Source organism: Passer montanus, unplaced genomic scaffold, assembly GCF_014805655.1.
Source record: "Passer montanus isolate IOZ18808 unplaced genomic scaffold, ASM1480565v1 scaffold14, whole genome shotgun sequence".
Taxonomy (NCBI): Eukaryota; Metazoa; Chordata; class Aves; order Passeriformes; family Passeridae; genus Passer; species Passer montanus.
The window spans coordinates 6958219-6983482 of NW_024360941.1; the positions used below are offsets into that span (position 1 = coordinate 6958219).

General features: G+C 36.4%; 1 protein-coding gene across 5 annotated transcripts in view; it reads left to right on the top strand.

The window, feature by feature from the left end:
- The window catches only part of CLCN3 (chloride voltage-gated channel 3), a 60025-nt gene extending 35907 nt beyond the window's left edge, over positions 1-24118 (top strand). For 3 of the 5 annotated variants that reach the window (XM_039700186.1, XM_039700185.1, XM_039700183.1), the window contains 12 exons: positions 1135-1292; positions 2228-2327; positions 3841-4028; positions 4679-4801; positions 6143-6349; positions 7395-7475; positions 8549-9094; positions 13120-13306; positions 14600-14998; positions 16818-17034; positions 19333-19408; positions 21055-24118. In XM_039700186.1, coding sequence (XP_039556120.1) covers positions 1135-1292; positions 2228-2327; positions 3841-4028; positions 4679-4801; positions 6143-6349; positions 7395-7475; positions 8549-9094; positions 13120-13306; positions 14600-14998; positions 16818-17034; positions 19333-19408; positions 21055-21213 — 2441 coding nt within the window. In that variant the 3' untranslated portion in view covers positions 21214-24118. The remainder of the gene's footprint in view (positions 1-1134; positions 1293-2227; positions 2328-3840; positions 4029-4678; positions 4802-6142; positions 6350-7394; positions 7476-8548; positions 9095-13119; positions 13307-14599; positions 14999-16817; positions 17035-19332; positions 19409-21054) is intronic. The other 2 variants (XM_039700187.1, XM_039700184.1) reach the window with 1 other exon arrangement.
- The last annotated feature ends 1146 nt before the right edge of the window (positions 24119-25264 follow it).

Consider the following 25264-nt stretch of genomic DNA (forward strand, 5'->3'; position numbering starts at 1 on the left):
ATAGAGATTTCTGTGGTGTGCTGTATATTGTTGGGCAAATTATTTTTTTCTTAGTCAAACAAGCGGGAACTAAGAAAAAAAGCCAATATATTGCAGAATTTATGACATTTGAAAGCTTAAAAATGTAAAAACTTTCTTTTATCACTTTTGAAAATGGAAAAATTCTCACTACGCCCCCTCTTGCTCTTCTTATTCTGATCAGTACAGTAAATATTCATGGGGCTGTTGCTCTGCAAGCTGCTTGTGAAGAAACTAGCTAGTCATGACAAATTAGAAGATACTTTCTTTATACAATGTTTCCAGTTTTTCATGACTGAGGCTCTGTGATTGACCTGAAAAAACACATAAAAACAAAATATGAGTATTTATTAACTTTTTTGGGGTTTTTTTTGTTGCTTTTTACATGCACTTACAATCTGTTAATAATGTATTTTAAGTTTGGTTTAGCTGTGTAGGAGAGATTGATAATAGAATGTACATTTAGAAATTACTGGTTATATATGAAGGTACTGTGAACTTTCTGGCTAATCATCCTTGCTTTGTTTTTGTACAAACAGATTTTCCTCTGGTAGTTCATAAACTGATATAAGGGTTTTTTGTTGCTTTTTACATGCACTTACAATCTGTTAATAATGTATTTTAAGTTTAGTTTAGCTGTGTAGGAGAGATTGATAATCAATAGAATGTACATTTAGAAATTACTGGTTATATATGAAGGTACTGTGAACTTTCTGGCTAATCATCCTTGCTTTGTTTTTGTACAAACAGATTTTCCTCTGGTAGTTCATAAACTGATATAAACTTCAAATTAAATGTGTGTCAGAGTTGCTCTTTTTCACCACTTACTTCTGTTGAAGTTTTTCTGGAGTCTGCACACAAAACAGAACAATAATTTGACTAGGACATTCCTATTTAACCAATGAAAACACAAAGTCACTTATACACAAATTTAACTTTCAACTGGATGACAGTAAAGAGGAGTGGCATGCTGCATTGAGAGACCTAAATGACTGTACAACATGCAGAGTATGGAAAGTGTCTTAATTAGTGGTTCAGAAATTTCTGTGCTATGAACATGGTATGAGTACTTCATTTATCACAGAATTAATTGATTCCTGTGTTTCCCTACTGCAGGAACTCATTATACAATGACAAATGGAGGAAATATCAACAGTTCAACACACCTACTGGACCTTCTGGATGAGCCAATTCCTGGAGTAGGAACATACGATGACTTCCATACCATTGACTGGGTTCGAGAGAAGTGCAAAGACAGAGAAAGGCACAGACGGGTACTTGAGATAAATTATAGTATTTTTTTCATTGGATGTTGGAGTTAAGGTCTGATTTAGTAACACATACAAAAATATGCATGTCCTTTAAATATGTACCTAGTTATCTCAGCTAGAACTACTTGAATACTGTTTAATAAACCCTGCTTAGTTGGATACCTGCAGTCTTGCAGCGTTATTATTGTAACTTTGAAAAGCAGTAATTTAATAGAGTGGGAATAGGTCTCTGTCACCCAAATACCATTTTTAAAGTACTGCATTTTTTGCATGCTTGTATATTTAAGGCTGTTTTCCAGTGCAGATGTATTTGTAGTAGTACAGTAGTGCTTTTGGTGGTACTTGTACAGAAAAGTGAAGCGTATTGCTTTTGTACTGGCACAAGTGTCTGTGCCACTGCAGCTAAGTGTGCAGAGTAAATAAGGATAAAATAAGAATAGCAACTTTTTCAGTATATTAACTTCAGATATCATTACTAATAGTTGTCCAGAAGTACTCTAGGGTAGTTATAAAATTTTTTATTTTCTTTTACTTTTATGTGTTTTTTAGTCTAAAGATAAAGATTTTTCTATTTGAAGTAGAAGTTTTGGAATTTGAATTATATGAAATAGCTTATTGTTAGTATGCTAACAGTTTAATTGAGGTTCAAAAAATGTTTAATGTATAGGAGGGAAATAATTTACAATTCATGTTTTAGGTGTATGCCACAGAAAGTATTTAATTATCCTAATAATGTATTTCCTGGATTTTAGTTCTTTAAATTAAACAAATATATATTTCTCTGTCAGTTGCTTGATGTCTGAATAATTAAGCTGATTTATCTATGTGTAGCACTAAATACAAGCAGCTTGCATCATGCAATTTGTATGTCATGCTTCTTTTTGTTTCATTATTCATGTTACAGAACTACATACAACTCTACTGATTTCTCTTTGCAGATTAACAGCAAGAAGAAAGAATCAGCATGGGAGATGACAAAAAGTTTATACGATGCATGGTCAGGATGGTTGGTAGTCACATTAACTGGTTTGGCATCAGGTAAATGAAAACACAAAGCATTCTTTTCTTATATTTGTCAGCAAGTATAATTGTGGTTTTCCTTTGTTCTCCACCAACCCAGCTAAGAGCTGGTTCAGTCTACTACAACAATTCCATAAGGGAAGAAAAAAGTTGACTATCTTGATTTACAGGCTTCACCATTTTGAGGTGAGGGTTTACTGATCAAATGGGAACCAAAATCCTCACTGAATTTAGAGAGAGTTTCTTAAGTGTTTTTGAACTTCCACCTACTAAACTATCAATGTTCTTTAATCCTGTGATTGAGATTTATGTTTTCTCTTTCTGTAAAATTTTGGTTTTTACCTGTAGAATTTCTTGTGGAAGTATTGATTGTAAAAGTAGCTCTGGTATATGTGTAGTTTTGGTAAGTACACTTCATTGTAATGCATGTGTTTATGGATTAGTGAATTTTAGCTGTATGTTTATGTTGTATCTTTACAGAGGTTCTTCCACAGAAAATAATTCTCTCCTTCTTAGCGTATTTTAGAATGGATTTCACAACTGAAAGCATCCAATAGTTTGTGGCCCAGGGGTCAGGCAGTGCTGCTGCTTTTTCTGTTACTATAGTTTGAAGTGACTAAAACCTGGAGTAAGGAAAGGTCACAAAGTCTGTGCCCAGTTTTTCAAAATAAGTACTTCAGATAGGTATTTTAGATTAAATGTTAAGAGAGTTAGTTGTGGAGTAAGGCTATGTTTGTTAAAAAGCATGGTAACAGTATAATTAGTGCTTAGGCATATACATAATCACTTTCACAAATCACATATAAATTAATATATATGCAAAGTTTGTAGCATGTTTACATACTTCTGGATGCAGAAACCAGGAGTGTATAATCACTGGAAATTGTATATGATAATTTCAGTGGGAACATGCAGTGTGGTGTTTTTAATCCCCTGAGCTGCTGTTTATTAAAATTCTTGTATTCTGTTTCTGAGTAACAAAGTGAGCAAATTGTGGTCTTGAACACTGGTAGGTTTTTCAGTCTCAGTTGCCTTCTCTTGTATGTCTACTGGATCTTAAATGGTACAACCTTGAGTTCAGTCACAAGGAGATCTTGTGTTTATGTGTTTTCATAATTTGGTCAAAATTCTGTTCTACTGAAGTACTGCTTTTGACTTGCCAACACATGGGCTAGAATCCCATCTCTTTCCAACAGGCTTTCTGCCATCACACAAAAGTAGCAGTTCTCTTTTTACTCTTAACTCCTTGGTTTCAGTGGACTGTTGGAGAACTGTGGTATAGGGAAAGAAAAAAGCAAAAAAAAAAATCTCATTTAACTTGGGAAATACACAAAGTACTTAATTCTTCAGCAAATATTATTCATACTATAACAAAACCAGGATATAATCCTGGAAATCAGTAGTATATTAAATGTCTATTTAATTAAGTTAATACTTAATACTTCAATTAATACAAGCACATTCCTTCATTTTAGCTGTGTGTGTTATTTCTGTTTACCAGAACATTAATACAAAACTGTTTCTACAACAGGGGCATTAGCAGGATTAATCGACATAGCTGCTGACTGGATGACTGACTTGAAGGAAGGCATTTGCCTTAGTGCTTTGTGGTTTAACCATGAACAGTGTTGTTGGGGTTCAAATGAGACCACATTTGAAGAGAGAGATAAATGTCCACAGTGGAAAACATGGGCAGAGCTAATAATTGGGCAAGCAGAAGTGAGTATTCTTTGATGGTCTTGTTCAACAGCTTGGCTGAATAGGGAAAAAAATAATAGTCTTAAGGTTAGGATTCTAAACATGAATTTGGGTTGTACTGTCTGTGCCATTTTTCAGCATTTGAATTGATTACTAGATTAGAGTGTAATAAATGTGTATTTCATGAACTGCAAGGGGGCTTGGAGTATTGCAAATGTAAGGAAGTTATGAGAATATAGAACTGTTAATAAAATGAGAATTTCTATTCTTGATCATGGCTGTATGTAAATTAAATCCATTTATGGTGTTCTCTGATAACTAATAGATTTGTTTTATTTTTTCTACCAAATTTTTTAAATAAGGAAGATTTACTCAATATTCACTAGATTTTAGCAGCTATTAGCTATTAAAAATATAACTGGTTTATGTTTATTTTTTTCTTTATAAGATGAAGTGTTAGAACACTTTCTGCCTTTTATAACCCAGTCTGTGCTAATGTGTAGGTGTCATGGCTTCATGCTTTTCAAACAAAACTCTCTCTTGGCAATAATTATTGTGCCTCAAAATGTGTGTATAAATGTACTTGCAACAAGAATACTTCTGGATTATTTTAAGTAGTGATTTTGCTCTTATATCAAATCTATTTTCTGACTTTTTGTTTCTGCTTTTAGGGTCCAGGTTCATACATAATGAACTACATCATGTACATTTTCTGGGCTTTGAGCTTTGCCTTCTTAGCAGTTTCTCTGGTGAAGGTATTTGCTCCCTACGCCTGTGGCTCAGGGATACCTGAGGTGAGGTCTAACTAATATATATATGTATTATAGGTGTTTCATATTAATGTGTAGATTACTGCTGCCTTAGTGGGTCAGGGAAAGGCAAGAGGAAGCTCTGTGTACCTTTAAAGAAATATATTAATACAAGCATTCAAACTGAACACATGTGAAAAACTTGCTAATTGTTTCTAAGAAAATACCCCAAATTTAAAAGAATCTCCTGGGTTAGTAGATTTTGTTTCTGTTGGGACCACTTTTTAAGGAAGTATTTGGATTAGTATACTTCTGAGGAATGATTTTCAAACCTTCCCTCATCCACACCCTCCCTGTGATGATAAGAGAGCGGTGATTCATTGACACAATATGGGTCATTTGATAGAGCAATCAATCTTTTGTTGCAATGGCTTTAGTGGCTTTAATTAGCACAAACCAACTGGCACTCACAATGTAGTATCCTCAAAAACTCACTGGTTACAATTGCTGTCTGCTGCTATCCACAGAATGAGACAGAAAAATGCAAAGTCAAATCAATTTTGGTCAGTCTCACTTTTTCAGTTTTTCTGTAAATATTTTTTTATCCACCTCTGTTTAAGCCTGGAGTAGTTCTGTGCTATTATTCCAGAAGAAATTTCATCTTAAATTGGTTTTCAAATCTAGCTGTCTTTACTTTCTAGACACAGCTGTCCAGTGTTTTGTGTACATCCTGTTGATGGACATGTTGTCCTATGGTAGCTGTATATTATTTACTCTGCATGGACATATTTTCCAGTCTTCCAGTATAGCATTTTTAAGCACAGTAATACCTTTGGCAAGTGACATATTTTTCTGGTGGACATAGGCTGATCTTTTCCACCTTTATGTGAAGAAACCTACTGTTGATTTTTATGTAGTGATGGTAAAACACTAAGAGAAAACGGGTGATATTGGTGCGAGTTGGGATATTGCTACAATAGATCTTCAGTATGATTTTTGCAGATTTTTTTTAAATTTTCTGCCTTTTGCTCAATAATTTATATCATGAACTAATGAATCCAGTCTTAGAAGCCACTGCAGATTAATTTTCTACTAAATGTAATTGATATGTTGTATGTTATTACCCAGTGGTTTAGAGTAAGTTAGCTGTTATTACCCAGTAAGTTGTATGTTATTACCTAATGTTTTAGAGTAAGTTGCAGATGAAAAGCTTCTGGCAAGCAGATAGACTGAGTGTGGCAGTCTGAATGAGGCATGTTTTCAAGTGTGACAAAGTTAGTAATTTGAAAAGGCTGGCTTAGAAGTTCTGCAGCTAAAATTAAGAGATGCATTATTTTCTGAAAATTGAAGAGTACAGTAACAGATACAGTTTTTTATTTCTTTCAGATAAAAACTATTTTGAGTGGCTTCATCATCAGAGGTTACTTGGGGAAGTGGACTTTGATGATAAAAACAATTACTTTAGTCTTGGCTGTTGCATCAGGTTTAAGTTTAGGAAAAGAGGGTCCTTTGGTACATGTTGCCTGCTGCTGTGGGAATATTTTTTCCTACCTCTTTCCAAAATACAGTACAAATGAAGCTAAAAAAAGAGAGGTAAGTTCTTGAAAAAGCATTTCTAGAATGTATTGAATACTGGTGCATTTACACTGGTATGTTTAAAAGATGACCTTTGTTCTCTTGGACAATATTTAGTGATTATCAATTGTTATTTGTTATGTTAAAAACAATGTATTGTCCCCAGCATTCTCACAGGTAAATAATTTCTATGGCAGAGTGAGTTTGGTCTCCAGAATGGTCTTCAGAGACCATTAGGTTTTATTGAAATTCTTTCTGTGCTTGTCTCTACATTTTGGTAATTGATGAGTGTCTCCACTTGTGAGGACAGCAGAGTACTCTGAACCCATGAACAAGGGTTCTTGGTGACAACAGTGTTTTCTGCCCTCTTTCAGCTCACTGTTGTTAAAGACAGTGTGGTGGGTTAGGCTTGGTGCCAGCCTAGCAGTACTCTCACCTCTCTCTGTTGGCAGGACAGCAGGAGAGAGTAAGATGAAAAGCTCAGAGGTCAAGATGAGGACTGGGATATTCCTCACCAGTTACTATTACAAGCCAAACAAACCAGACTTGAGGAAAGTTACTTGACAATAGTAGAGTAGTGAGAAACGAAAACAAAACTAAATGTATCTTGTCCCCACTGTCCCTTCTTGAAAGAGTCAGCTTTACTCCTAACTCCTCTATCCCAAAGTGGCACAAGGGGATACTGTGTCTCTGCTGCTCCTTCAAGGGGATACTGTGTCTCTGCTCCAGTGTGGGCCCCCACCCATGGGAGACAGTCTTTCACCAAGATCTTCAGCATGGGTCCCTTCCACAGGGTACAGCTGCTCAGACTGCCCCAGCCTGGATCACCCACAGGCTGCAGTGCTTGCAAGAAACCTGCTCCTGCTTGGGCTCCTTTTCTCAGGCATGGCTCTTGCTAGGAGCTTGCCAGGAGCTTACAAGGGCTGCAGAGTGAAGATCTTCTCTGCCATGCAACTGCTCTGCTCTATCATCAGCAAACTTAGCTTATAGCTATAGTGAGATTTTGTTGTTCATGTTTACAACACAGACTGTGACAAACCCCCTGACTTTTATTGTTTTCCAGGTGTTGTCAGCTGCCTCAGCAGCAGGAGTTTCTGTAGCCTTTGGTGCCCCAATTGGTGGAGTCCTTTTCAGTCTGGAGGAGGTATGTCAAGAGATGGCACTGAAGAAAAAGTATTTAAAAAAATCTCTCACAGTTTAAATAATTTCAGACTCCTTTAAGCTATGGAGTCTCACCTGAGAAGGAAATTTTTTTTTAACCCATATTACAAAACCAAAAGTCCTGTTACCAGCAAACTCCTAAAGATTTTTTTTTTCTTTTTTTTTTTTTAGTGAAGGTCAGCTTTACTTTATTCTCAATTATTTTATTCTGGAAAAGGGCTGAGTCTGTTAATGATTACAGTTTACATATAGATAGAGACACTGGAGCTTTTCAGTCTAGGAGTTTGTTCTGAAAAAAAAAAAAAGGAAATAGGGCTCTTAATTTTTGAAAAAGGCTTTCGAGACTTATTGGACAGTTTTGTAAAGCAAGTTTCTAAACATTACTTAAAGCTTCAGACACTAAACAAAATTATATGATAATTAACAAAAATACAATAATTATTGCAAGGACAAATATACTATAAAACTTACCTCCAAAGCAAGCAAATTCTCTTCTCCAAAAAATGTTTTATGCTAAATCAGTTTTAATTGTAATTTTCAAAATATGTGAGAGTGCTATTTCTGTCATTGGCATTTTTAAAGACAACTAAAATCCTAAAAATCTCTGAATTGAAAATTAGGGAAGATATTCTTTCATGTGTAATTTTATTATATTCTTAGAGTGTTTTGAGGAATTCCTCAGTTGCCAGAAAATGCAGAAGAAAACTGTCTTAAAATTAAAATCAGGTTATGTGGGGCTTAAGAATGAAATTGCATGTTCTGTTTTAAGACCTTTTGAATTTTTTTAATTCTATTAGTTTTAATCATACTTTTTAAAAATAACAGATCTGTGATAAACCTTTCAGTATAGGTTGAAAGGAGATGAAAATATAAGCAGGAAATCTGAGAGTACAGCTAGCACACAGTGGTTCTCATGAAGGTTAGTAAGAGACACAAAGCAGAGCAGCTTTTTTAGCTTATACAGTGTGAGCCAGCAGTATTCTAACACATGCATAAACCTGTCTTTCCAGGTTTTTAATTGAATCATTGATAATTCTCGTGTATTGTCTTTTGCAGGTCAGTTACTATTTCCCACTGAAAACTTTATGGAGATCATTTTTTGCTGCTTTAGTAGCTGCATTTGTTCTAAGGTCCATCAATCCTTTTGGTAATAGCCGCCTAGTTCTTTTTTATGTGGAATATCACACTCCTTGGTACCTTTTTGAACTGCTTCCTTTTATTCTTCTGGGAGTATTTGGTGGGCTCTGGGGAGCATTTTTCATCCGAGCAAATATCGCATGGTGTCGTCGACGCAAATCTACAAAATTTGGGAAGTATCCTGTCCTGGAGGTTATTATTGTTGCAGCAATAACAGCTGTGATTGCATTTCCTAATCCATATACAAGGCTAAACACCAGTGAGCTTATTAAGGAGCTCTTCACAGACTGTGGGCCATTAGAATCCTCCTCGCTCTGTGACTACAGAAATGATATGAACGCAAGCAAAATTGTAGACGATATTCCTGATCGCCCAGCAGGCACTGGAGTCTATTCAGCTATATGGCAGTTGTGTTTAGCACTCATATTTAAAATAATCATGACAGTCTTCACTTTTGGTATCAAGGTAAGTGTGAATGCAGTAGCTCTCTGCTGTGATCATTTAATTATTGCCTTTCTCATTTCCATCTCTCAAAGCTATAAGCTTTGTTTATTTTTTTTTATGTTATTTCTTTTTTAAAAAAAGTCTTTTTACTTTGGTTAATAAGCAAGTCCTATAGCAAACAGTAATAACTTTAATTAAATTCAGAATAGCTTTTTGTTCAGCTGAATAGAAATGTGCTAAATGCAGTAGGGAGCAGTAACTGTGTGGATGGAGGTCTGTTTGTCTGGGCCTGATTCAGCAGTAAGGGATGATTCTAAAATTTCCAAGAGCAAAGTTTGAGCATAATCACTCAGATTCCCTAGTCTTCCTGTTACTTGGAAGAAGAACAGACTGTACCCTTTACGCTACTCATTGGTGGTAATTCTTATAGCCACTCTCCTCACTGTACACGTAAATCTAATTGTACAGATATTAAAAGGAGACAATGATTTCTTCTGCTGTATTTTCTAGTATTGCATCCTGTGGTGAGAAAGTGGGCTTCATTCTTGTGACTGTGATGGAAATTTCATCTCCATTACAAGCAGCATAATTTCTGTTTTTCCCCGTTGTTTCATAGACCTGTTTTGGAGGTGGCTTCAGCTTGTCCCCAGTCTGACATTTTTCTGAGTGATGATGTATAACTGTCACACCTTCATCATTTTCTGTCTTGTCAGGCTCCCTTAATTTTTTTTTTTTTTTGCAAGTACATCATAATTAAATGTGTCTTAATGAAAACTTCCTGTAGAATGTTCAAGCAAGATTTGTGTTTCAGTTTGCCTTAACTTTTCAGTGTAAGTTGCTGTTCCATGTAACAGCATGTATAAAAAACCACTTCCTTTCTATAAGGGTGTTTGATCAGTGGAATATGCTGTGCAGAGAACATCCTTGAGAGTGCTCATATCTTGACTGGTTGCAAGCCTGAGCAGCTTGCTCAGGGTGATGCTGCTTGAGCAGGGACAGACGATCTGGGGCAGTCATCTTCAACCTTGCCTAGTCTGTAACTGATAGAACAACAACATCATATTTGTTTCTCATGTTTCGATGTTTTAGAAGATGTTGCAGGTTGTTATTTGAAGTTATGTTCTATATGTTGGTTGGTGGGTGAGAGGAATCTTAGAGTATGTATTTCAAAAGCTAGTCTTCCTTAGGTCCATAATTCAGGCAGTGTTGTATGATGTGACCGCTTCAATCTGTTTAGTTTTATATTCACTTACTGGGTTTTATTTATAACTGGGACATTACTTTACCATTCACATGTTGATGTGCATCTGCCTCTTTTGTATGGGTTTGTCACCACAAGGTCACACTACATATTAGATAGAATTCACTGCTTTACAGAATGGGAGAGCTTATACTTCATTTGAGTTTGGTTCATTTTATCAGAACTTCATTTTATCAGAACTTCAGCATGTGGAAATATCTTTGTGAAGTTGTGAGAACATATTTATTACTTTGCCAATAGTCAAGGAGTCACATTGCTGTCATTGATGGAATTGTGCTACATTAATTTCTTGGAAGCTTTAAAGCATGTGGTTAGTTAGAATGTCAGCCAGACATTCTCAGACAGAGAAGAGGATGTCACTTTAATGATATTTACTTGCTTTAGGCTTTATCTCTATAAAAGAAGCAAATTCAAAATAGAAGAACAAAAAAAAGAGAAGAAATAATATTACACTGTCATTTAAATCATTATAAGGATCCTCTGGGCTCTCCGGGTCTGTTCCTGGAGCTGTAGCCATCTGCAAACACACGTCTGCCCCACAGGAACTGCTTTCCTGTGAGGTGAGCAAAGCTACCCAGCTGCTGCCAGTGGGGCAGAGTGTTTCCTGCTTGCTAGTATTGCTGTGGACATGCATTATCAGGAGGCTGATCTGGCAGGGGTTTGGCATTTTTTGGTTTGTTTTGGTTTGTTTGGTTTTTTTGTTCTTTCATGCTTTTGTACATGTACTGTACTGCTTATTATCAGTAGACTCATTACTGTGTCTAAATGCTGATCACAGGTGGGAAGGAGTTACAGTTTTGCCTCAGAACATGACTGGTACACAGCTGCACTACCAAAGAAGTGGAAAGTTGTGCCTACATCCTTATCCTTGCTTCTTCCAAAGATGACACACGTGACACAGAACAAATCTTTCCCTCTGGAGTGAAATTTGAGCTTGCTCAAAAGCAAGCCCCAGAGAAGAAAGGGGAGAAGAGGAAAAACGTAGCTGTTTTCCCTTGCTGCTTCTCTGGAAAAAATCCTCTTCCCTTTGTGATTCACAGGCTTATGCAAACAAATGGACCTGTAAAATCATAATTACAATTAGACTTGTAACCATTATCTGCATATGATGGAAAGAAGAGAAGGAACTAATGCATAAAAGTTATATTACCAAAGGATCAGAAATAATTTGGATGCAATTTCCACATGGAGACTGAATTTCTGTTGCATACTGCTAGCACAGGAGGATCTGAGGCAGTTTCAAAAGTTTATTTAGTTACTTTTGTATTGGAAATATGGGATTTTTTCAGGGTACTGTTGTACTGTTCACTGAGAAAGAATTTCACTCAGGAAAAAAAAATTATTTTAGCAGTTAGGAAGGGCTTAGATGCATAATTAATTGTGGGAAGTAGAAGTAATGGTATAAATGCACAATTTGAATACTAGACTAAAAGGATAGCATTGAATATTACCTCTACAAACACTGAAATATTAGGTAATTCAGAATAGGAATTAAGGATTATTAAACGTTTTATCAAAACCCATGCTGGTGTCTGTTTAACACAAAGTTTGTTTTTCCTTGGTTTGTTGGTTAGAAATTATCTTTGCAACCACAAATATAGACAAAATATAAAGGAATAATAATTATAAGCTATGTTTGCTTTTCCTTGGTTTGTTGTTAGAAATCTTCTTTGCAACCATAAATACAGGCAAAATATAATAATACTGACAACAACAACAATTCTGAAATACATTTCTGCACCAGCTATTGAATACCACAGCAAAAATCTGTGGTTTGGAATTCCACAATACCTAAATTTCACAGCTGTATAGTACAAGAAAAATTGAGATGTGTCCTGTGACAGCAGGAATGCAATATTTAATTATTTCAACAAGATGGGATGAGGTGCGTTTAGACAAAGTACAAATTCTACTCCTTTTTATAGTCACATCTGTACCTCAGTCACAGTATGAAATATTTTGATGTTAACAACTGCTGTGAGGAGAAACAGCAGGCATTTACAGTTTAATGAGACATTTAGGTACCAGTATGTTTTTTGGAAAGATTGGCTTCATAAGGAGAAGAAAAGATGCACAACAGTTTCTTTATATGAAACTGCTGATAAAAGCAAGTTTACAGGAATATTTTACTAAGCCATGGTTGTGTGACAAGGCTTTAGTTAGTAGCAGAAAAACATTTTAAGTAACTAAACTGACAGTAAGAGCTTTCTTGTTTAACCTTTTGTGTCACTCTGCTTTTCGTGGTGGGGATTAGGTTGCCTTTTTCTCTCTTGGTGAAAGAGTGTATTCTATATACACTCATTTCTACAGGAAACAGCAATAATAGTACAAAGCCTCTTTTAAAACTCACCTGTTTAGTTAATTTATAGCAGTGTCAGGAAGCAGTTCAGGAAGGCAGTCCTGTTTAGTAAGTGAATGTTAACTCTGAGGAACATGAGGGAATAAGGGAGACAGGAAATGATCAGGAACTCTTTCCAGTATGATTAGCACAGCTCACACTGGAGCACATGGTGGAGAATGGTGCTATTGGCACTGAGTCTAGTTCTTGGTCCTGTATTGGTGAGATATAAACAAACATGTTCATAAAATGGTTTCTGCTAATCAAATCAATCAGAGATATCAATAGAATTCTGTCTACTAACCTTTCAGTGTCACTTTACATGGTTTTAACCTGACAGTTTGAGCATTTGCATGTCCTTCAGCAAAAAAATACAAAAAATCACCTTTTAAGTGATGTGTCAGGTATGTTCCCAGCAGCATGACAACAGTTCTGTTTTTGTTGCAGGTTCCATCTGGGTTGTTCATACCTAGTATGGCAATTGGAGCAATAGCAGGAAGGATTGTAGGAATTGCAGTGGAGCAGCTGGCTTACTACCATCATGACTGGTTCATTTTCAAGGAGTGGTGTGAAGTTGGAGCTGACTGTATTACACCTGGTCTTTATGCCATGGTTGGTGCTGCTGCATGCTTAGGTAAATAAAATATAACAAATAAGTATCTGGTTTCTTCATATAAAAAAACAATTATTAAAAAATGAAAGGAGATATAAACTTGTGCAGTTTTGGAACACCTGTTTATAGCGTATTCCCTCCAGAATAATACAATCACATCTCTACACAAGACCCTCAAATCCTTGTGATATGAGAAATAATGTGAAATCTAAATTGATGAGAAATAGGAAAATTTTAATAGTGTTTGCCTTCTTTTTGGTATCAAGAGATGTCATCACAACATTGGTCAGAAAAATCAGTTCCTTAAAATTTATGAAGTAGAGCATTTACAGTGTTAAGTACAGTTAAAATTATTAGAAGGAAGTGGTGTGATCAGCTACCATATCTACAGGAATTGCAAAAAATTGTTCTTGAAATTCATTATCCAAACAAAAGTTTCAGAAGTGTGTAAGGTAACACAACAAGTGTTTTTAACAAGTCTAATTGTTGAAAATCATCTTAATGGAAGGAGGTTTAAATTGTTGACCTAAACTTGTCCTCATTTATAACTTGGTGGCCTTAGAAATTAAACTTAAAAGCTGTTAGGACAGATTCTGCAAGAAGTAGAACTTTTCTTCAAGGAAAAGTATGTTTGGGCAATCAAACTAGTGATACAAATTTAGGTTTTGGAGAGGTTGTTCTGGTTTTTAATAGTGCAAATTGAATCACTCTTGATTGAATTGAAAGACCGTTCATATTCTTTTATTGAAGATATGGCATCAGAAACATTAGCAGAAAAAAAATATTTTAAATAGTAACAAAAGAGAAATATAATCCCTGTCTTCTGTTGTCCAAGAAAGAGATTTCTTTTCATCAGCTCATAATTCTGTTCAGCTTTTATGATTAAACAACAGAATTAAATTCCTAATCCTTTGGACAACATAGCTGTTGATTTGCTACCTATGACATTTTTGTGTTAGTTCCATTCTTTTTTCATATTCTTACATTACTGGATGTCCTTGCACTTCACAGTACTTTTAACCCTGATGTGGTATGGAGATATACACAGTTTTATTCTTAGTTTACATTAAATACATATTTTCCAATTCCCTTTATTACCTCCCTTTCTGTGAATTTTCCCTAAAACCCTCTTTTTCACTTCTAGAAGTTTTGTGTTCATTTTCTCTGTCTGCATCTGTTGGTATTACGCAGAAGGATGTTTGTCAGATGACCTTTCATGTCCAAGTTCTGTTTGTAGGTCTCAACAGGAAGGCAGAAAATTCTAAAATCATTGTTATTTGATACTCATGTTCCTGGCTATCATTTTCCTTGCAGGTGGTGTGACAAGGATGACTGTGTCCCTGGTAGTTATTGTGTTTGAGCTAACAGGAGGGCTGGAATATATTGTGCCCCTAATGGCTGCAGTCATGACCAGTAAGTGGGTAGGAGATGCCTTTGGTAGGGAAGGCATCTATGAAGCACACATCCGACTGAATGGGTATCCTTTCTTGGATGCAAAGGAAGAATTCACTCACACAACTCTGGCTGCTGATGTGATGAGGCCTCGGAGGAGCGACCCACCTTTAGCAGTTCTGACGCAGGACAATATGACTGTCGAAGACATAGAGAACTTGATCAACGAAACCAGCTATAATGGTTTTCCTGTTATTATGTCAAAGGAGTCACAGAGACTTGTGGGTTTTGCTCTAAGAAGAGATTTAACTATTGCAATAGGTAATTAACTTTCAGTATTGCATTATTATGTACACCAATTTAAATTGTTTTATATTATTTTATATTTAAAATAGAATTTACTCTGTACGTTTCTAGACTTCAGGTTGATTTAACAATATGATAACATATCTTCAGTAGGAGGCTCTGAAATGAAGAAAATCCTCATCTCTTTGTCTCTTGTAAAAGCAAAAGTTGTCATACTCAAATAGGTCAAAACATTATCTAATCTGGTATTTTTTAGTTTTTTGAGGCTTTTGATGGCATCCCATTTCCTTGAGTAATGCTCTAGTAACATTCTTTTTCAAAATTGAGTAATTCTCATTTTTGACCATCAGTATTCTGTGAGAATTACTGTCCAAGTAATTGATAAATGTATATCCTATTTCTTTCTAACAGTGTGTTACTTACTTTTGTTATAACAAGGTTGTATTATGGAAAGATAATTACAGTTTTAGGTTTATGTTTTTCAATCTGTTTATGTAATGAGAAATTTGTCCCTGGGCACATGAGCACACAAGCCCTGTTTGGGACATCTCTTTCTGACAAATATTAGTGCTTGTGTGATACTTGTGACAATGCTTTGTGCACTGGCAAGAAAAATTCTGTGGATTTTGAAGCTACTATCATAACCAAAGGGGGAAACACGCTGTTATGTATGAATATGTTACAAAACTGTAACATTTAGTGCGTGAAATAAGATGGAAGTTGCATCTTAATCTACTTTTTTTGATACATATCTCTTAAACAAAGACACTTGAGAAAAGGACACAAGTGTCCAGAAACTTTTTTAAAACATGTTTTGTGAACATAATACTGTTTACTTCAGTCAGATTTTTTCCTGTGGTTATACTGCTGTGTATGCCAAGGTACTATGTTATGTAGGATGTATATGAATGTACAAAACTTGGAAATTCTTACCTACACCATACTGGTTTAAATTTGCATTTCCTTGAGTAAATGGGGAATCGCAGAACATTCTTAGAAAATGCTTTCACAGGTGAGACTCATTTCAGCTGCTGAGATTACACAGTGAAAGTTGCTTAGTCTTGGGTTGTGTCTGTCTTCAGAGTCATTGTGCCCTGGCAGCCAGGAGGGCCAAGTGTGTCCTGGGAGCATCAGGCACAGCATCCCCAGCCAGGCAAGGGAGGGGGTTATCCTGCTCTGCTCTGCACTGGGGCAGCCTCACCTCAAGTCCTGTGTGCAGTTTTCAGTGCCATTTTATCAGAGGATTATAAAGCCATTAGAGATCATCCAAAGGAGAGACACAAGGACAGTGGAGGGTCTTGAGGGGAAGCTGTATGAGAAGCGGCTGAGGTCACTTGGTCTGTTCAGCCTGGAGAAGACCAAGGGGAGACCTCATTGCAGTTACAACTTCCTCATGAGGGCAAGAGGCCAGGCACTGATCTCTTCTCTATGATGCCCACTGACAAGAAATGAGGGAATGGCCTGAAGTTGTACTGAGGGAGGTTTAGGTTGCATATTAGGAAAAGGTTCAGGGGGCTGTCAGTTGAGACTGGCTTTTCCCTGGCAGTTTCTTCAGGAGCTGAGTAGTTTGGTTTTTAGCCTTTCCACCTCTTTTAGTAAATAAAAGTTACTTATTTGAGTGAGAAAATTAGTTGAATAATGACTAAAGCTGAATGGCAAATGGCTTTTGTGATTTTTGCAAAACCACTTCCTGGGGATAAAGCAGTGGCTGTGGAAATATATGCGAGAGTCTGGTATTGTTGATTGAGCTGTATGTCTGCATTGACATCTTACTCCAAGAATGTAAATTCTTCCTCCTCTGCTGTTTTTTTCCCCTTCCCTGTCTTTCTTAAAGAAAGTGCTAGAAAGAAGCAAGAGGGGATTGTTGGCAGTTCCAGGGTATGTTTTGCCCAGCATACCCCATCGCTTCCAGCAGAAAGCCCTCGACCTTTGAAGCTCAGAAGCATACTTGATATGAGCCCTTTCACCGTGACAGACCACACCCCCATGGAAATAGTGGTGGATATTTTCCGGAAGCTGGGTCTGAGGCAGTGCCTTGTAACACACAATGGGTGAGTAAAGTGGCAGCAATGCTGTGTATCTTTTTAGATACAGTAATTTTCACTTCCAGGATCAGAGTATTTGAAGCAGGATATACTCCAGGATCATGGTATTTGAAGCCATAAGTTTGGTATTGCAGCTGAGGACCCCAGCTGTTCATTAAGAATGGGCTGTGCTGTGGCACCTCTCTGAAATTCTTATGCCTTCCCTGTATTCCAAGTAAGCAGGCAGATGATTTCATTCATTTTATGATGTTCTGTTAAAAATTTACTGCCATTCAGCAAGCTTGGTCTGTGCAAATTGCTTGCAGAGGAGACACAACTTGTCTTGCAGAAATTTAGTCTTGTGCACTGCAGAGTCTAAGGTCTGTATTGCCTGGTTATTATCTATGTTCTGGCAACGTGCAATGTATCAGCAGTACTGAACATCTACAAGTACTGGGTTCAAACAGAGTAAAGGAGAAAATGATCTAGTCATCTCTTCTTCTGGAGTCTAGTGATGGCGATTACCACCAAGCTTTTGTTTTTTGGAATACTAACAACTAAACTGCTGCTAGTTCTGGAACTTCAACCTGCAACTTTTGTTTCTACAGTTCAAAATATTTAAGGAAAGTAGTTTTAAGATTTAGAATGTTTGTAAATGAGACTGTTGGGAGTTGTCCTGTGATTACCTACTAAGTAAATCAGCCCCCGGCATGGAAACTAAATGTTCATTGTAATTGCCTCTTACCTTAACTGCTCCTTGTTTTTTTTTCACATGATCTTTTTCTGTGCAGCTGTTCCTTTAACATTCTGCTTTTCTCTATCTTTTGCATTAAACACTTGACATGCAACATCGAAGCTCCTACCACAGTATCTTGCCTTCCCTTTAGCATGTCTTTTAAAGCACCTGGGGACTGAAATGTCTGCTCATTCACATGTTTAGGATTGATCAATGTCCTTGGGACAAGAAATCTGAAATACCTGGGACTTTCTTCGTTTTTCTGTGGGCAAAAGGTCTGCTGCTATATGTGGCGTATATTTAGATATTTCATTGGTTTCCAAGTTGGGTTTTTTTCAGATGTATTTTAAAACAAATTTATTTAAATGCTCTCCTGTTTTTTTGGTGGTTTTATTTTTTTCCTTCAATGCATCTCTGTATGGAATGGCAAGTAGTATTTCCAGAAGCCTTTGTCTGGTAGGGAAAGGACATGATGATCTGACACTGACACTTAGAAGTTAGTGTGGGCATGCAGTTATTCTTGTTTTGGGGAGAAAAATTTGGAATCATTAGAACTTGACTGAAAAATATTTACTATGATTTTTTTTCATAGTTTCTGTTGTGGTTGAGTGCTCAAGCATTAACGTTGATGCTAAAATCTTCTCTAGAGAAAGCCTGATTGTGCAAAGCTATGTCAAGCTCTACTATAAATTTTAAACCATTTTATGATAAAGTAGCAGGAATGGCTTTAATATTTATTTTATCCTACTTCAGTTTACAAATTTGTGACATCCCGCAAGCATACTGTCCATTACAAGAAGAGCAGATCATAAATACTAGTACTGATGGTGTTTAGCCATGGCATATAGCATTGTGGACATCAAGGACTACTTTATGTTTTGGCTGGCAGATTTCCTGCAAACTGAATATACCTTGCATCAATATACTGGTTCCAGTCCAGACTGGATTGTACAGAAATTGGTGCAGATGACAGAGAGAAGACTGAGCCTTACTCCTCCAAATTTGTACCAGAATATCCATTCCAGGGAGTTGCTCTTGATTTGTCCTGTCATGAACAAGAAATTTGTCTGAATTTGTCTGTTTCTAAGGACAGATAGCCCAGCTTTGTAGGGCAGCTTTGAATCTCAGTTGCTATGACTTTACACAGTTATTACTTTGTTCATCTACTGTGGCTTGTTAAAATATCAATAATTATGTGTATGTTTGAGGAGAAATAACTATTAAATGAAGGAAATACAAAGTAGATTTTAGTTTCAGTATACCTATAAAACCCAAAAAGATGTGAATTTAGGGTGAAGGGATAAAGTTTGCTACCCTGATGCGTACCTGATACGAGAAACATACTGCTCTGGCGTGGTTGAAGAGCCATTGTGTTCAGCACTTTGGGAGAAAAAGGAAAAAAGCAAAATCTGGGAAAGGGTACTGACTTTCAAATAAATTCTCATTTAATTATCTCATTAGCTTTCCTGCCACCATTCTTTTTTTTTTAATTTTATTTTTAGTTTGCTCTAATCCTTTTTCATTATGATTAGAACTTTTTTTTTTCATTTGATTTCACACAGTTATTAGCATAACATAATCTGTTGCAGGATTGTCTTGGGGATCATCACAAAGAAGAACATATTAGAGCATCTCGAGCAACTAAAGCAGCACGTCGAACCCTTGGTGATTAGATATATCAGATCTCATAATTAGACACATTAGAAGTCAGGAAGCATGAAACTTGTGAACTGTTCAGGGCTTTTATGGTATCGGCTGAACAATGAAATCTTATGCTCAAAATTTGTATTAAACATAAAACAACTTGCAAAGTCCTTTTGTAGAAAAGAAGCTATAAATGTGAACATACTGTTAGTCACAACATTAAAGGAAAGTAAACAATAAACTTTCTGATACTTGTGTTGATGAGATCACATCGATCCAGCTTGTTGATCTCTTGAATTCCCCAGGTGGGAAGGCACGCAGCTAGTAATACTTTTTCCCTGCCTAATGCAAATTAAGATTTTTGTATGTGCCAATTTCTTTTTCTGATTTGGACAGCTTTAAATAGCTGTTAAATAGCAAAGTATTACATCTTTTGAGAAGCAGAGATAAGCATGTTTTAATTGCATCATTAGATCTTCCCTGTAATCCCCCTTTATTAACACGATTTTTTGAAAATATTCTTATTTTTTAGCAAGGTCCTGTGATTTTATATAAAGTCTGTGGTTCTGCCGCTGTTACCTAAAGCAGTCAGTGAAATCCTCTACAAAATGTGCAGTGATGCCAGCCACCAAGTGGCCTGCTGCTATGTTGACTGTTGTCTTCAGAATCTAGATATGGTTTTAACCATGATGTTGTGAACTAACCCCTTAGATAGGTGGTACACTTTGTCTTAATTTGGACATGGGTTGCTAGTTCCATGTCTACTAAACATACCCACCATGTTTAGCTGCTTATGTGCTAAACATGCTAATTATGTTCTCATTTTATGCTAATATTTCACAAGTATTTCATGCGTCCTTTAATAAGACAAATTGAAATGTACTAACCAGAATAACAAGGGCAGTAGCTCATTCGTTCTGCTCTTTGCTTCTCTTGTGATATTATCCTTTTGGACAGTCTCACTCTATTTGATGTTTTGCAGTTACAGTTTTAAAAGACCCTGTCATAAGAGCACAGTATCTAAATTGGGAAATGAAAATTTGATTATTCATGGTTTATTTTTTTCTAAAGCCATGAACTCCAAGAACTAATTAACTGTTATTATACCAAAGTTTTGTGGCCAGTACAGTGTGCTCCTATGAATGCATTCAATCTGAGCCAGTGTGTCAGACTGGAGGGATCCTTCTGGTTTAAAAAAGGAGGGAAGGGGAGTTTGATTTGGGGCCATCAAGCAGTATATCACTTCTGATGGCTAGGTTGGAACATGCCTCCCTTATGTGATCACTATCACTTCTTTTTCATACCTCTCTTTTCTTTGTCCCCCTTTGTTACTTTTTTGTTGGCATATGCTAATGAAAATTTGATTTTTGTAGAAACAAAAAGTTAAATAAAAATTGTAATGCACTCTACTTGTATGACTTGTATTTCATTAAAATGGACTACAGCTGTCAGAGACCATTTGATACAGTGTCTCAGCATTGCTGTGTTTTATCAAACTGGTGGTTCCTCAACATTTTGATAAATAAAATGTTTCTGTTTAAATAAGAAAATCAGGCTGTTTACTTTTGCTCTATTCCTGTCAACAAAAAGGACTTGGCTACAGAGTTGTTCTACTTCCACTATTTTCCTGCTTGGATTAATATCAGTCTTCCATTTATCCTTTTCAGGCGCCTCCTTGGCATTATAACAAAAAAAGATATCCTCCGTCATATGGCCCAGACGGCAAACCAAGACCCCGCCTCCATAATGTTCAACTGAAACCCATAGCTGAGGAGAGAGAGGAAACGGAAGAGGAGGTTCATTTGTTGAATAGCACAACACTTTAGTCTGGGGAAAACTTCTAAAATCAGAGACGAGCTGGGTTTTTACGTAACAGTGCTGCTGGCAATCAGGAGTCAGTCTGGGGGAGCATGTGGCGAGGAAGGCTGATGGGAGTGTGGGAAGGGAGAGCTGCTGTCCTGCACTGGATGCGTCCCGAGACATCAGGTCTGCCATGATAGTGCAGTGGGTGAGCCGTGCAAAGTGGTGCCATTCTCCAGCCCAGCCTGGTACTTCAGCATTGAAGAGATGTGTTATTAATCCCTGTTTCTGGAGGGATCATTCTGAATTGAGCTATCTTGTGGAGACTGAAAGGTCTTGCCCTTTTTACCATTGAAAACTGTTGTGTTAACTCATGAAACGTATTAACTATTACTCGTCACCTTTCTACATTCCAGAAGAGCTTTATTTCTCTCTCTCCTGAGCCGTAACAAAGCCTCTTTAAAATTGGTGTGCCCTTTTGAAGCAGTTGTTTCTCATATTGAGATGTACTGTGAGTTACTGAGGTGTGATCACAAGAAGGGAGGTTTTTCTTGTGCCATTAAATGTGTAAGTTCGTACATCACTAAACGCTTGGGGCAGTGCAGATCCACTGCAACAAAACCAGATTGAACAGGTAATACTTTTCAAGAACCACGTGAGACTTCTTTCAACCCATGTGCTATCATGATATGAGAAAACTAAAACCAGGTGAAACCAGTATTTTAAAGAAAGATACTGGTTTTGCTGCAGAAAATATCAATAATGTGACCTGGTCTTATGCAATTTTTGTATTATTGAACACACTATTATATATACCAATGTTGTGCAGTATAAGGAAAAATACTGCTATTCTACTAGTTTAAGAGCTGGAACAATTCTGTATACGTGTATCTGGTAAAAAAATGCATGCTTCAACACTGGAGATCTTTTCCCCCCCTGTAAAATTTGAGAATGGTCAATTTTATTTTTGCTTCTCCACAAAAGACGTTCCACTGCTGACATGGTAGGAAGAAATGTAACTCATAATTTGCACTAAATGTATATTATTTTTCTTGAAGTTTTACCATTCTTTATTTATATTTGTATGGATTAAAAAAATCTATTAAATATGAATCAGTTAATATCTCACATAACTAATTACCTTTTTAATGTGATTTTATAGAATAATTCATAATCCTCTGCAAGTAACGGAGGATTAGCAAATGTTTACAACTAGATGAAGGGTTTCAAGAAAATGGCTTCTTTATGATCCAACATACATACAAGATCATTTTCAAATGTAACTTTCACTGCCGTTACCTTGGATTTCCTTCTTTCTTTACTAGCAGATAACTGGAACAGTAATAGTAGGGTTTTATTTAAAAAAAAACCAACTGTAGGGTTTCAAAAGTAATAGGAGAAAGCAACTCTTAGATTGCTTTTGACTCTTCTTTTCTCCCAAGTATATAAAGGTGTAAATTATATGTAGTCAAACCTGAGCAGCAGGGCAGAATTGAATCCAGTACTTGAAACTTTGGCAGGACTCTAAAATTCAGCAACACACACACACTCGGAGGTGAACTGACAGACCCCTAACTTCTTTACAGTACTTTGTTTTGTTTCCTATTCATTTAACCAGACCACCACCAGAACTGCAAGCAGAGGAAAAATGACAATATGCTATAAGCCTAAATTAGGAAGGAAAAAAAATTAAATCTGGCTGACAAAAATAATGCATTGTAATATAAGGTTGGATAAAATTTCTTTAACAATTATGCTCGCAAGACTGCAAAAATGGCAAGAATATAAACACTAAAAGTCTAACATAATAATCTTAAATATCTCTGAGGCATTCATCACAGTTACCTCAAACACCTTCACAAAGTAGTTAGTATGATTTTATCTTAAGTACAGTAACACAATGAACCAAAATTCTGGCACTTTAGCTGAGCTGCACAAAAATGGCTGTGCATAAATGCATTGCTGAATTTGAACTTTTTTCTTAGAAAAAACTGCCATCTACATTTTATCATCTCAGCAACTGGAACCAGTAGAAAGTGAAATGTGCCAGGGGGATCACAGTGATCAGGCCCTGTATTAAAAACAGGTTTGGAAATGAAACAGGGAATTGGGCTATGTAAAAATGGGAGCATGGCAACAACCAGCTGTACTCTTCCATGGGAAGTCAGTGCTAGTTGTTAAAAATTTGTTCTGTTACATTACATAAGCTTGAAGAAGAGGAAGCTTCACAAAGAGCAGGATTAGGCCCATTTACAGAAGGCAGCTCTGGAAGTTGTCTGTGACACTGATTTCTGTTTTCTGATTTTCTTTTCTACAGTGGAAGAATACAAACTCACTACGCATACAAAAATCACTTTAAATCAGTTTGAAAATCTGCCATGTCTGGTGTTATTGTAAAACACTGCTGTGTGTACTGTATTAACTTGCACCTAATTCTAGAGACTGCTGTCTGAATTAAAATACAGTTCACACTCCCGCTGTGTTTCATTTCTGTGTGGATCCCAAGAGCTGCACGTAAATTGTGCATCTCTGTTTACTCTTAGCCTGATAAGCTTTCCCTGTTGACATTTAAAATGTCTTCTGGTAAACATGCAGTAGAGGTTCTGTTAATGAAGTATGTGTGCCTGTGCTGTGCAACAAAAAATTTCTAACGTGAAATTTGCAGCGCCTTACTCAAATTACTAATTAAAAAAGAAAAGGTGGTGGATGGGAGGGGGAAAGTGTCAGCATTTTTTTATTTTTTAAATCATTCAGATACTGGTTCATGAAGAATGCATTCTTTGTTAATCTGTGATGTTGCCTAGAGCTGTATTTAATATTGATCTTAATGTTTTTATTTATAATAGTGTGGTAGAACTGCATATCATTACAGTAAAAATTGTTATTACTGTGATGATTTAATCAAGCATTAAAAATTTCTGTATGACCATTTATTGTTCTGTCATGTTTTTTCATTGTTTTCACAAATAAGATTTGTGTTGATTTTTGCATTTATTTTCCCTGAGAGAAAATTAGCAGCTATGAATTTTACACGCAAAACTAGTAAGAAGATTTGACAAGAAGAATGGAGTTTAGGACACGTGGTATTTGTACTGCCTAGCATTTGGCTAAAAATCAGTAGCCAAATCTACCCCATCAAACTGATCTGCCTTAGCTAGGGTATTTTTCCAAAATAAACACTTAAGATTTTGTTTTATTTACAGAATTTAAACAAAATATTTTTGATTTAAAGTAGTTAAAATTGGATTATCCTTTTATTGTCTGAAAACCATCTGTTGATGATGTACACGTCATAGAATGACCTGGGTTGGACAGGCGCTTAAAGATCACCTCATTCCAACCCTCCTGTCATGGGCAGGGACAGCTTCCATGATACAGGTTGCTCAGAGCCCCACCCATTGAACACTTGAAGGGACAGGCAAGTACTGCCCTTCTGGGCAACCCATTCCAGTATTTCACCACTCTCATAATAAGTCTTCCCCCTATCTAGTCTGAATCTACTCTTTTTTAGTTAAAATCATTACCCCTTGTCCTAGTGCAGCAGGCCCTGCTAAAAAGTCTGTCCCAGTTTATTGATACACAACACATCAGGCATGTTGCAGCTGCTCTAACAGATTTCCTTCTCCAGCGGGGTTAATACATGAATATGGATGTCCAGTCTCAGGTCCTCATTTTTGCAGATCTAAGTTAAATATTAAGTAACAGTTAAAAATTTGAATTTTTAAGGTCCCCTCCAACTCAAACCTTTCCATGATTCTGCTGTTTTAGTACTTGTGTGATTTACTGTAGAGTGTGATATTAAGGGCTCCTGTACTTGAAACAAAAAGGAGAATGAGATGGAAAGAACCTGTTTTTTATGTATTAAAAAACCCTCTAGGCCTGTAAATGAGTGCCTGTACGTCTGTGCTTGAATAATTGGGACATTAATATGCTGAATGAAGGGGGTAAAGTTGTCAAATGTACACCAGTAGCTGTAGCATGTGATTACCCTGTGCATTTGAAACTCGCTTTTGCAGCACTCTAACCTACATTGTACCTCCACTGCTCCCTTCTACCATAAAGTAACATGTAACTGAC